This window comes from Ixodes scapularis, unplaced genomic scaffold, assembly GCF_016920785.2.
Source record: "Ixodes scapularis isolate PalLabHiFi unplaced genomic scaffold, ASM1692078v2 PGA_scaffold0__279_contigs__length_252992795, whole genome shotgun sequence".
Classification (NCBI taxonomy): domain Eukaryota; kingdom Metazoa; phylum Arthropoda; class Arachnida; order Ixodida; family Ixodidae; genus Ixodes; species Ixodes scapularis.
Genome location: NW_024609835.1, coordinates 57,963,043 through 57,977,640, shown reverse-complemented (window position 1 = coordinate 57,977,640; position 14,598 = coordinate 57,963,043). Strand labels below are relative to the sequence as shown.

General features: G+C 46.1%; 1 protein-coding gene across 1 annotated transcript; it reads left to right on the top strand.

The window, feature by feature from the left end:
- The first annotated feature begins 10,129 nt into the window (after nucleotides 1–10,129).
- Nucleotides 10,130–14,163, top strand: LOC121834784. Its single transcript, XM_042288563.1, has 2 exons — nucleotides 10,130–13,171; nucleotides 13,684–14,163. Exons 1-2 carry the CDS (start codon nucleotides 10,367–10,369, stop codon nucleotides 14,161–14,163), a joined length of 3,285 nt encoding a protein of 1,094 aa, XP_042144497.1. The 5' UTR covers nucleotides 10,130–10,366.
- Nucleotides 14,164–14,598: the final 435 nt, after the last annotated feature.

The following is a 14,598-nucleotide window of genomic DNA, read 5'->3' as shown; positions in this document are numbered from 1 at the left end:
CGTCGTAGACGCTATGGCCAACGCTAAAGAAGAACTCTGGGGTAACATGTAGGGAGATAACGTAATATGAGTGCATGCGGGACACAATGATGTGCTGAAGGGAAGGGGCCAGAACCTCGGCAGACACATAGAAGTTTGAGTATACGTAAGCTGGGTGAGGTCTTTGAGAGGGTGCAGGTGCAAATATGCACCAAATACCATTGACTAGCAATACTGGAAACTCGAGCCGAAATGCGTGGGGTTGACGGGAGACACAAAAGTGCTGCCATCTCTCGGTGTGGGATGGTAAACTAAGAGCTCGAAATGAAAAGGAAAAGAGTAATTCACTACACTATTTCTTCTCTTCACACTCTCAGGAATTCTGAATATATGGCAAATCGGTGTGCCGATTTCAATTGAGCAAGAGCTGATACACGGTATTTCTAATAATGAGGTGCGCTTCATATTGGCACTAAGTATTTAGATTATATAGACCTATGTATTACAGCTGGTACAAATGACCTACCGGCAATTAGTGACTTTCTAGTAAATTGACAGTTTATGGAGCTGCAGTGACTGGCTCTTTGCAGTTAGAAATAAAGCACAGCTATTCAAATATGTAATTGCTCCATGGGTCATTATTTTAAATTGTATGAGATGCACTTCCAATGAGTCTGGGAATGCTACACGACGTAGTTATTACGGCCAGTAAATGCTACACTGGCTGCTTAACGAAGAGTCAGTATTTATAAGGAAGTAGAAATAGTGTCCAGTTCAGTTTTACCTATCGTTTTGGGGGCCTGGTTAGCCTCTAATGACTGCAATTACTATGGGATTATATTTCTGAGTTATTTGAACCAGTATAAACTAGATTGCCTTCCAAGGGCTATTAATGGCTCTGGGCCAATATCCTAAGCTATTTCGCGGCATATAGACCAAGCAGCTGTTTATTAGGTAGTTCCATTTGTGATGGACTTTATTGACCATTAGTGACCATTTCGTGATATTTGTAATGTTATGTCTGAGATTGGACTTGAATTACTATTATTTGATAGTTGATTTTATTTCCTAAGTATATGGCGGATTTCAGTTCCAAATGACATTTAATGACAATCAATGACTTTTTGTAACTATTTTTAGTTATTTGATCGCGCGCCGGACTGAGTTGGCTTTCAAGGCTAATTTTGGCTTTTTGATCAAAATTTGACATGACAGATATGTAGTTCAAATGACTTCTAGTTACTTTTAATGACTTTTGGCCAGTATTTTGAATTATTTGATTGTGTGCAGACTGAGTTGGCTTCATATAGCTATTATTGGCTACGTGACCATGTTTTTAAATTATATGGCAGATTTGGGGTCCAAATTACTTCCGTGACTATCAATCACTATCGGTCACTTTTTCAACTTATTTGTTGTGTGCAGACTAAGTTGGCTTCCAGTGGCTACTATTGGCTATACATTCATATTTATAATTATATGGCAAATTTAGAGTCCAAAAGACTTCTAGTGGTTGTCCATGATTATCAGTCCCTATTTCGAGTTATTTGATTGCGTGAACTCTGAGTTGGCTTCATATGGCTATTATTGACTATATGATTATATTTATAAATTATATGGCAGATTCGGAGTTCAAATGACTTATACTGACTATTAATGAGTATTGGTCACAATTTTGAGTTATTTAATTGTGTGCGGGCTGAGTTGGCTTCCAATGGCTATTTTTGGCTATAAAATACTATTTTTTTTATTTATATGGCAGATTCGTGGTTCAAATAACTTCTAGTGACTATCAATTGCTATTAGTCACTATTTCTACTTACCTGATTGTGTGCAGACTGAGTTGGACTAATATGGCTATTATTGCTGTATGATTATGTTTATAAATTATAAGGTGGGCTTGGGGTCCAAATGACTTCTAGTGACTATCAATCACTATCAGTCACTAATTCGACTTATTTGATTTTATGCAGGTTAGTTGGCTTTCAATGGCTACTATTGGCTATACAATCATATTTTTTTATTTATACAGCAGATTCGGGGTCCAAATGACTTCTAGAGACTTTCAATGGCTATTACTCACTCTTACGACTTACCTGGTTGTGAGCAGACTGATTTAGCTTCATATGGCTATTATTGGCTATATTATCATGTTTATAAATTATATGGCGGATTTGGGGTCCAAATTTCTAGTGACTATCAATGATGATCAGTCACTATTTCGACTTATTTGATTGTATGCAGGCTGAGTTGGCTTCCAATGGCCATTATTGGCTATAGGCATCTGTTATTGACCTGGTTGGCTCGAATTGCCAAAAAATGGCTATTAGTGCTTATTGGTCGCAATATTCTGCTATTCTCTATTTATGAATGAAAATGGCTTCAAGTGGCTATTGTTAGCAATTGCATATCATCTTAACAATATCACCTTAAATTGCTTCAGAATGAACATTAGTGACATTTAGTGACATAGTAATCATGATGTTTTTTTAATATGAATGGATTCAAATGTCTACTATTATTGGCAATGGGCAGTTCTTGGCCAAATCGGCTTGAAATGGCCATACATGTCTATCAGTGACTATTATTGGCAATTTATGCAGTTGGAGTGTGTCTAGATTTGAATGACTTCAACTGGATAGTATTGGCTATAGGCATCTATTCTTGACTTGGCTTGGATTGGCTATTATTGGCTATATTCATCTGTTCCTGACGGGTGGCTTGAATTGGCTACAAATGGCTTAAAGTGACTAGTATTTATAATTAGCAGCTATTTCTTTGCAAACTGAAATGGCTTCATGTGGCTAGTTTTGGCTATTACCATATATTTTTTTTACCAAACTGGCTTCAAATGGCTATGAATGGCTACTCGTGGATATAGTTGACAATTCTATGCTATTTCAGTGATTATGACTGAAAATGACTTCAAATGGCTATTATTGGCTATTAGCATGTATTTTTGTTAGATTGGCTTAAAATGGCTATACATGGCTATCAGCAACTATTGTTTACAATTTATGCAATTGGAGTGTGTCTAGATATGAATGACTTCAACTGGATAGTATTGGCTGTAGGCACCTATTCTTGACTTGGTTGGCTTGGATTGGCTATTATCGGCTATATTCATCTGTTCTTGACTTGGGTGGCTTGAATTGGCTACATATGGCTTAAAGTGACTAGTATTTATAATAAGCAGCTATTTCTTTGTCTACCAACTGAAATGGCTTCATGTGGCTAGTTTTGGCTATTACCATATATTTTTTTACCAGACTGGCTTCAAATGGCTATGAATGGCTATTCGGGGATATAGTTGACAATTCTGTGCTATTTCAGTGATTATGACTGAAAATGACTTCAAACGGCTATCATTGGCTATTAGCATGTATTTTTTGTTAGATCGGCTTAAAATGGCTATACATGGCTATCAGCAACTATTATTTACAATTTATGCAATTGAAGTCTATATAGATTCGAATTACTTCAACTGGATATTATTGGCTATAGGCATCTATTCTTGACTTGGTTGGCTTGGATTGGCTATTATTGGCTAATATCATCTGTTCCTAACCTGGGTGGCTTGAATTGGCTACAAAGGGCTTAAAGTGGCTAGTATTTATGATTAGCAACTATTTCTTTGTCTACGAACTGAAATGGCTTCATCGGCTAGTTTTGGCTATTACCATCTATTTTTTACCAGACTGGCTTCAAATGGCTATCCATGAATATAGTTGACAATTCTTGCTATTTCGGTGATTATGATGGAAAATGACTTCAAATGGCTATTATTGGCTATTAGTATCTATTTTTACTAGATTGGCTTGAAATGGCTATACATGGCTATCAGCAACTATTATTTACAATTTATGCAATTGGAGTGTGTATAGATTTGAATGACTTCAACTGGGTATTATTGGCTATATGCATCTATTCTTGACTTGGTTGCTTGGATTGGCTATTATTGGCTATAATCATCTGTTCCTGACCTCGGTGGCTTGAATTGGCTACAAATGGCTTAAAGTGACGAGTATTTATAATTAACAGCTATTTCTTTGTCTACAAACTGAAATGGCTTTATGTGGCTAGTTTTGGCTATTACCATCTATTTTTTACCAGAATGGCTTCAACTGGCTCCGAATGGCTATTCGTGAATATCTATTGAATGGCTATGCATGGCTATTTATGAATATCCATTGAATGGCTATGAATGGCTATTCATGAATATCCACAATTATACTTGCTATAGCCATTGCCAGCCAATTTAAGCCAATCTGGTTAAAAATGAATGATAATAGACAACAACAGCTAGTAAAACCAAGTCCGGTTAGTAAACACTAAAATTGCTCATAACTATCAAGACTAGCCACTAATAGCCATTTGTAGCTATTTCAAGCCAATTCGATAAAGAATAAATGCTTATAGTCAATAGTAGCCACTTGTAGCCAGTTTCATCCAAAACCACTGAAATAGCACATAATTGTCAATTATACTCACTAATAGCCATTGCAAGCCATTTGAGGCGAATCTGGCCAGAAATAGATGCTAATAGCCAACAATAACCCCTTAAAGTCATTCCAGTTAGTAAACACTAAAACACCCATAAATATCAACACTAGTCACTAATAGCCATTCGTAGCCATTTCAATCAACTTTATCTAAAATTTGAAGCATAAGCCAATAATAGCCGCTTGAAGCCATACTCATTTTTAAGTACCGAAATAGCACGTAATTGTTTAATGGTCTCATCAATATCCATCAGCAGTCATTTCAATTCAATCTGGTCAAAAAAATTACAAATAGCCAACATTATCCACTTGAAGCCCCATTCCATTTCGTAAATATAAAAATAGCTTAAACAATAGTTCTCTACTAATAGCGGTTAGTAGCCATTTGCAGCCAATCTATTCGAAAATAGCCAATAATAGCCACTTGAAGCCATTCTCATTCATAAACACCCAGACAGCAGATAATTGCTATTATACTGACTAGCAGCCATTAGTAGCCATTGAGCCAATCTGGTCAGAAATATATTCTAATCGCCAACAATAGCCACCTGAAGTCATTCCAGTTTATAAACAGAAATAGCTCAGCTTTCATTACTCATTAATATTTGTAGCTATATCTATCAAATATATATAAACGTGGAGGCTGATAGCCAATAATAGCCAGTTGAAACCATGTGCATTCACCAACGCCGAAATGGGTAATTGTCAATTACCTCATCAATAGCTATTGGCAGCCATTTAAGGTCAATCTCGTCAAAGAAGATGCTAATAGCCAACAAAAGTTACTTGAAGCCGTTCATAAGAGTAAGCACACAAAAGAATTACGTAATTATCAATAATAATCCCTTCTAATCACTTGGAGTCATTTCAAGTCGGTCTCATAAAAAATTGATGCCTATTGTCAATTGTGGTCACTTGGAGCCAAGGGCATCTGATAAGACATGTTTCGGTAGGAGTAAAACAAATAAATCAACAAGCTCAGATAAGGTTAATTATTATTTAGATTGTACAAAAACGGCTATACAAATCCTGACTGGTCCATACAACACTGCATTTTGACATCAAAATACCAAGAGGTCCAATATCACGAGCTTATGCTGCCTATGCTCCATCAAAAAATGGGAATATTTCATGGACTATCAATTTCTCTAGTGAGTCAGACCCATTTGATTCATTTCCGGGGAAAGTGGCGAGTTGTCCACTCCACACCGCCAGGATCGCTTTCTACTTCCGTCTCCCATTTTAGCCCGGAGTTTCCTGTATTATTCTCAACGGTATTTGCATGCACTATCCCAGAGGTCTGGGGAGAGTCTTTTCATTTAAAGCAGAGGTGGTGCAAGCTAACCTGGTGGTTAGGGGGATGAGCCAACGACTTCAGTACGGCGTATTGGAAGTAAACAGGGTGATGCACGAGGCTCTCTCCGACCCTTTTGCATGGGCATCTACAGCAGCGAAACCATAGGTAGCACGATAGGAGATAGGATTGAGCGTCATGTCGTAGATTTCTTTGGGGACCCCAGGAGCCCGGAGGACACCAGTGTTAATGTACCAGTACCAGAGTCATGGAAGCTCCTGAGTGTGAGTACCGCAAGAGCAGCAGGGGGAAAGCAGCACGAAGCAGCACGAAGCCCCGTAGAAATAAGATAAAGTATCGGCTTAATATAGGCTTCATAAACATGCAGGAAGGTAGAAACAGATTAAGTGGGAGGAGATTGGTGAACAACTAGAGGCTGTAAATTTCACAGTGGATGGGGTAGAGGAAACTCACTTTAGAAATGAAGATGAACAACCGTACATGCCAGGCTACTCCTCGATGGGATGAAACCGGAGGGGAGCTGAATGCAAAGCGGAGGTCTAGGCACGTTAGTTAAATGACATGACTCGGGAAGAGAGAAGGAAGCCTGCAGAGAACGCTTATGAAAGGCTGAAAGGTGTTGTAACAGGTCTGAACACCCTTCTGGGGGGTGCTTACCTGAAAAGAGGAAATTGTTCAAGGGAGGAAAATACAGAACATTTTACATGGGACATCAGAGAAATTGGCCTTAATCAGGAAATAATTATAGAAGACATGAACGCCCACTTAGAACAGTTTGACAGATTCACAAATACAACCGGAAAGTGGTTTGAAAATGTCTGTGATGCCCTGGACCTAGTGCTAGTTAACGCACAAGTAAAATTCGACGGGGAAATAACCTGGGAACGAAACAACTTAAACTCAACAATAGACTACTGATTAATGTCCCACGAACTGTATGACAGGCTAGGAAGCATGAAAATAGATGAGGAAGGTACAAAAGGCTTAAGGAGTGACAAAAAAAAAATTAAGATTAAATTTTGCGCATCTGAACCAGAACAAAAAGCACAGGAACGAGTAAGTTATATATAACTGAGAAGAAAAAAAAAAACCTTGGTGAAACAGCAACAACGGACGATTTATTCTTCGACGTTCTGGCCGGAGTCTGGCTTCCTGACGAAGGCCAGACTCCGGCCGAAACGTCGAAGAATAAATCGTCCGTTGTTGCTGTTTTCACCAAGGGCTTTTTTTTTCTCAGTTATATACCCACGCCTTCGGCCTCCTGCCACCATTCCCGTTATATATATATATATATATATATATATATATATATATATATATATATATATATATATATATATATATATATATATATATATATATATATATATATATATATATATATATATATATATATATATATATATATATGATAAGAAGGTTCAACGGGCCGGTTGGACGTAAAACGAAAGTGGAGGAGTTCCAGGAAAGGCCTTTCTTTACAGCACCAACGTTTCAAGCGGGGACCGCTTTTCTTCAGGGTGAATGGTTGTGAAATGTCCTCTTCTTCTTGTTGATGTTCGTGTGGAAGAGGAAGAGTTACTATGAAGGGTATTAAAAATATTCAGAACAGGAGCAAAAAAAAATTATCGTAAATTTTTGAAATTAGTAATTATAAACAATGTTAATCCAAATCAATAAAACGTAATAAATTGATTTGTAGTATTTGGCAGTCTATATATATATATAAGGATATAATAGAAATCTTTAAAAAAAATAGAGAAGCATCGAATTAAACAAAGAGGAAAACAAAAATGAAGACGCAACCAAAAATCTGGTTGGAAGGAAGTCAAAGCAGGAGAAAGAAGAAGACACAGAGGCGATCGGACGTGTCTCATCGAGCTCTTTTCACTCTATCTTTTCGGTTTTTCTGGCGCTTCTTTTGGCGTCAAACGTTTCTACGAAGGATTGGAAGCTTCAAGGATCTCGCTGATAATCGATTCGTCGAAATCGGGTGAGAGAACTGTCATTCATAGACCAATAATTACGACTACCAGTGATGGCGGCAGACCATTCCAGCGGCCGCCAGTACTAGGCCTAACCGGAGGAGGCGAAGCATCGTCCACGGGGCCGGTACCTGACGACATCATGACCTCGAGTCAAGTCAACGGATCAATCGCGGCTTCCGTGAGCGGCGGCCCATCGCGCATTACAGCGGAAACTTCGAGAATGGAGATAGAAGCCGGGAATCCGCTAGGCAAAGCCAGCGGTGAAGAAACCCCCAGAATAAGGGAATCGTCGGTATCAAAGAAGCGTAAAGGGGAAGACTTGACAAAGGAAGACACCATTATCGAGGCAAAAGAAGAGGACATGGAAAGAAGCGGCTGCAATGACGAATACGGCAGCAGCAACGAGGAGTGGCAAATTCCTAACTATCACAAGCAAAAGTTTCAGCGCGGAAGCCGGCCCAGCCGGCGCCAGCAATGACAGGACGGACCAAGGTACACTGTCATTATCAAGCCTACCGCGGCTGTGAATATCACCAATACGGACTCATGGCTCCTGTGGAGCACTTTTCGAAAAATCCTAAGTTCGCCGTGCGAAAACGATCAGATCGGATACGCTGTCAGCAACAGGAACAACTCCATCGCAGTTACCGTGCGAACGGAACAACACGCTCAGGACCTCATGGCGCTCAAGGAGCTACCCACTGAGGATCCCGACAAGAAGATCGAAGTGACGGTCTACAGATCCACAACCGGCAGCCAACCGAGAGGAGTGATACACGGCGTTTCACCCGGCGACGCGGCACGCGGCATTGTCGAGAACGCCATAGCGGACTACCACGACATCATCCACGCCAGACCCATAGGCAAGAACGGAACGTACTTAATCACATTTGAAGGTCAAGGTATCCCAAGGAGCCTCCGACTTTTCGGAAGGTACCATAACGTGTTTCCCTACAAGCCTACAGCAGTCGTCTGCCTACAGTGCCATGGACTGGGACACAAGGCCACGGTCTGCACGCGCAAACAACGCTGCAAAACTTGCGGTGAAGTCCACCCCAACAACCAACCCTGCCAGGGCAAGTACTGCCCCAACTGCAAGAAAACTGGCCACACGGTTTTCGAAATCGAAGCGTGTCAAGCCAGGAACCGAGCGGACGACAAACTCCAGAAGAGAGCGGCGGACGGTAGACGCAACCATGGCGGCGGCCCGGTGTCCACCGCTGCAAAAAAAGGCGGGGCCTCCAACCGGGCTCCATATAACCCGGACGATTTCCCCCCCCTCACACCGCAGGAGCAGCAACAGGCCGAACAGCGAAAGCCAAAACCGACTTACAGACAAGCACTAGATTCGAAGGCAATGAACATGGACTCTGTCTCCCATTTAGGCACGCCCAGCGGCTGCAGCAGCAGACTGGCGACGGAACTAGCCCAACTTAGGGAGAGTAGCAGCAGAATACTGCAGAAGATTCAACAATTGGAGATGGAGTACGAAAATCAACTCCGTCAGGAACAAGAGACCCGTCGAGCGCAAGCCAAGGCCACGGCCGAAGCTGACCGAAAACGTAAACGAGAAGCCGAGCAGCGACTCCGAATTGAGCAACAGAAGACCGACGAAGCACGTCGCCGGAGCCAACGCTGCCCCGTAACTTACGAACAAGTCCTGGAACAAAAGAAGAAAGAAGCCGAAGTCGCAGCCACCAAGGCAAAATCAACAAACAGTGAAGCCGCTGTGGCCGCACCACAACAAGATCGACAACAATACCCGCCGCGGAACGTGCCGCCGACGCAACCTAACCCGCGAGACTCAGGCAGCCTTCCCGGCACGACCCCAAGCGGCGGTGATCTCCTACAACTCGTAGAGAACAGAATACAACAGTGGCAACAACAGCTCCAGCAGCAACTTCAGCAACAGCAACAAGTCATGATGCAGCAGATGCAGCAACAACTACAGATTATGTTTACCCAGCATGGGATAGGGACGGCGGCCCCGGCCCAATAAACCAATTATGAGCCAACACCAAAGACGTTACAAGAACGAGAAGACGTTTACCGCCCTTCAATGGAACTGCCGGGGGCTGCGCGGCAAAAAGTCCGAACTCAAGCTACGATTACACGAACGAAAGATTCCTGTAGACGCTATTATGCTTCAGGAAACCCACGAGGCCGATATCAAACTGACGGGCTACATCAAGTACGACCAACCGAGTGTGACGCTGACCGTTAAAGGCAAGACCAGAGTGCAACCGCAAGTCGCTATTTTGGTTCGCAAAGACCTACCCCAACAGCAAGTGGACACGCGGGAATGGTGCACCGACTCGCAAGAGGTAGTGGCCGTCCTGGTGGAGAGCGAGTGCGACGGCCCGATCCTGGTGGTGTCAGTGTACTACCGGCCTAGGACTTCGACGGCAAGGAAAACGAGAGCGGAGATCGACCACGGCTGGGTGGAGAAGCTGGTACGAGAGTACGGTAAGAAGAGAAAGCACGCGATTCTCGTCGGAGGAGACTTTAATGCCGAACACGAAGAATGGGGCTACGCGAAATCGTCAGCACGAGGTGCCGAGCTGCTGCGCAGGGCCACCGATATGGGACTCGTCCTGATCAATGAACCGGGCACCAAGACGCGGACCGCGCCCAGTATCAACCAACAAGACACCACGCCTGATCTAACTTGGGCCGACCCTCATACTGCAAGGAACATCGAATGGAGAGTTTTCGAGGACGCGTGGGGCAGCGACCACCACCCTATTGAGACGTGTATCGTCGGCAGGGCAAAGCGACACAAGAAGCATAGGACGGCAAAGACTACAGTGTGGGACGACTTTCGCACCATTCTAGAAGGATCCACGGGCACCAAATTAGATGACCTGACAAAACTGATTAGGGACGCGGCCAAGGCCGCAACAGTCGAAACCCTAATCGAAAAAGAAGCGCCCATTCCGGATACCAGATTACTATCCCTATGGCGCAAAAGAACCAACCACCTGAGACGCTACCGTCGGACCCGCAAACGACGGGATATTCGCAAGGCCAACAGGTACGCGAAGGAGGCGCAGCGACACGCCAGCAGGCTGTGCAGGGACGACTGGATCAAGTCTTGCGAAGAGTTCAACGAACGGACGTCACTCAGACGCATGTGGGCTGTCTGTAACGCGATGCTGGGCAAGAGCAAAGGCGGCAACACAGCACCAAACATGGCCCTCGCGCAAGGCAAGGAAATCACACAGATACTGGACGAGATCGGAGATGTCTTCTTCCCGCAGCCAGCCACGAGCCCGGACCCCAAAATTTATGAACCCGAAGAATCGAAAGCCGAAGAGTACGAAGCAGATTTTACTATGTGGGAAATGGAGGCAGCCATCGACAAAGGCAACGAGCGGAGTGCGGCGGGCCCTGACGGGATTACCAACTCCATGCTCAAAAACCTCCCGGAGGTGGTCAAACATAACTTGCTGAAATCGATCAACAACGCGTGGCACGAGGGAAACATACCCGAAAAGTGGAAACTGTCCTGGGTGTGCCCCATACCCAAACCAGGGAAGAAGCCGGACTGCGCGAGCAACGTGCGCCCAATTTCGCTTACATCTGTTCTCAGCAAACTGATGGAGCGTATGGTGCTCGCGCGCATCGATTGGATAATTGAGCATAAAAGAGAAGTGTTGCATCCCGCCCAGACGGGGTTCCGCAAGAACCTTGGCACGCAGGACAGCTTAGTCCTCATTCGGGAGTACTTGGTGAATCGGCCAACGCATTGCCACCCACAACTCCTGGTAGCAGTGGACATTAAAAAAGCTTTCGACACCCTACCTCACGCGACGGTTATTGACACGGCCCGAAAACTGGGTGTGCGGGGCAGACCCCTGAACTTCATCAAGGCCTTCCTGAGCGGACGAAAGTACCTGGTCAAGACCGGCAAGCACTGTAGCAGCGAACAGAAGACGAATGAAATAGGCGTGCCACAAGGAGCAGTGCTTTCACCGGTGCTCTTCAACCTGGCGATGGCGCCGCTCCTATGGCGGCTCGCCGTCATTCCGGACTTGGCATTCACAGTCTACGCGGACGACATCACGGCGTGGACTATGGGAAGTGACAACGCGCCCCCTCCCGAGACAACGATCCAAAGGGCCCTTGACGTGGTGAGCGACTTCCTGAAGGAGGTCGGTCTCAACCCGTCACCTGAAAAGACAAGATACTTAGCCTTTGGCAAAGGCTGGGAAAAGATCGACGCGGACCTGCGCTTTGACGGTCAGAAGATCGACAAAGTGGCCGAGCACTCCATTCTAGGGGTGAACGTCCACTCGGGCGGCAACCCAAGCACCTGGATCGAACGTATGCGAAGCACGTGGAAGAAAGGACTTTCGATCGTCCGACGCTTAGCGACACGGGCCGGGGGCCTGGGAGAAAGATTAGCGAAGACCGTGGTCCAAGCCGCCCTTATATCCAAGATCTCGTACGGCCTCCGTTTCTACAAATTCAACACCGCTCAGCGGGCCAAACTGGAAACATTGATTAACGACGCACGACGCTGCATCTCGGGCTTGCCGAAGTGCACACGCCTGGACCTACTGCACGAAGCAGTCCCGATGCTCTCCCTTGAAGAGATCGAGCAGAATCAGGAGCGAACCTACGGTGCCAAACTGGCGCACACCCGACAGGGCAGGGCCCTATTAGAACTCATGCCTCCGTGGAGCTCTCTGTGCGCGCAGACCGCTCAGTCACTAATACCGGACCCCATCCCACCATGGCAGAAGACGATGGTCACCCCGGCCTGTCCAATCCCGAGAAGGATGAATTCAACGACTAACGCCGGTAGAAGACGCAAGTTTGCCCGGCGGCACGAAGAGAAGGGAGGCGACGGCGACGACGAACTTCGAGTATACGTCGATGCCGCGTTCAAGGATGGAGTGGCGACCACAGCGGCATGGCATTATGAACACGTGACGAAATGCAAGGAACTGCAACACTGTGGATCCGCGCAGGAAGCCGAAGTAAATGCCGTACTCGAAGCCATCAAGGACACGGCAGTGTCATCAAGCGATGTATTTCACAAATTGCGCGTTTTCACGGACTCCCAGGCAACCGTGAGGGCACTTAGAACGCAGGTCAAGGCACACGCCGCAGTCGGAGAGATCTTCCGGCTAGCGCATGAACTGGAGCGACGCGACCCGAACCCACTCTCCATAAGCGTAGAGTGGATTCCTGGTCACGCGGGCATAGACGGTAACGAGAAGGCACACCGGGCGGCGATCGAAGAGCTTAATCGTATCGACCTTCGACGCCAGGACCCGGTTGCGGCCCCCTTTGTGCTACCGCCATCGTCCGTTTTCAACTTATACGACCCCGAGGGCACCGTCCTCAACATTAAACTGGCGATGAAAAAAGTGAAAGCCGTTTACAACTTCCTGTAACGCCGAATTGGAGCGCAGCTCTTGAGGAGGAGGAGTGGAGGGTATATTCCTCCTCCTCCCTCGTGATCATGCCTGCTAGTCCTCCTCGCCTCCCGCTCCCACTCCCTCTCCTTTACCACCTCCTCGTCCTTCAAGCTCCTCCTCCCCCCTCGCCTCCGGCTCCTCGTCTCTCCTCCCCCCTCCTCCACCTTCGCACTGCTTTCCTCCTTGCCGCTCAAGCCGGACAATGAGGGGAGGAGGAGGAGAAGGAGGGGGAGGAGGGGGAGGAGGAAGAGGGGGAGGAGGAGGGGAGGGGAGAAGGGGGAGGAGGAGGAGGGGAGGAGGAGGGGGAGAAGGAAAGGGAGGAGGAGAGGGAGGGGCGCGGTTACGCCGACGCCGACGCCGACGGCGACGGCGACGCCGACGCCGACGGCGACGGCGACGCCGACGCCAACGGCGACGCCGCTCAGGCTGGAAACGGGCCCCTAAGAGCTGCGCTCTAAAAAGAAGTAAAGATGAAGCTCAATGCCAAAGGCGAGCTCCCTGAAGCGAGCATTCCTTTGGGTTTCTTTCGACGGCATCAGACGGTCAAGCTGCGAAGACTCAGGGCCCACGCCGCCATCACGCCGGCCCGCACCCAGCGATGGGAGCGGGCGGCCCGCGAGAGGAAGAAGAGAGTTGACGGCGCTTCGATTGCAATAGACCACGACTACAGCTTGTTATCAAGAAAGCTGCGGCGAGAAGAGGAAGCCTGCTCAAAGGGCTGCATCTACTGCACAAATCGCGACGTAGAGTGCGACGAGCATCACCTCGTATGGGAGTGCCCAAACTTCCACGAGGAGAGAACGAAAGCCCTGGACGCGTTAGACCAACAACTCCGCCCCACCTCCTTCGAAGCCTGGTGTCGACCTGAGGGAGAAAGGGACAAGCGCGTCGCGGTCCTGTCCGGCCTGCTCAGTTACCTGAGCGAGACCGGGCTGGATATGCACATATAAGGGGGTCGTTCCCCCACGGCGGGACCACAGCTGTACCGGAGTTATGTAAATCGCCAATGTCCCGCCTAACCAACCATCCTTAAACTTGTCAATAAGTTGACTCCTCTATCCACCAGTGTCAATAAACGTCTTTTCACTCACTCAGTCAAAGCAGCCATAAATATGGCCGCTTTGTCCACCAATGTCTCTTGGCGTCGCAATATTGCGGCGCCAAAAGACATTGGAGGGGAAAAAGAAAAGGGAAGCCTTGCCAGATGAAATAGCATCGAAATAGGAGAACTTCCAAGAGCGGAAAAGGAGACATCAGCTTTAATAAAGGTCAAAATTGAGAGTGCAAGGGATGATGGAAACAATATTAATAAAAAAAAGGAATGCGGCAAAAAAGTTTTGGGAGCATGTTAGAGCGCAGGGAGAGAGACAGAGGATTTCTGTTGT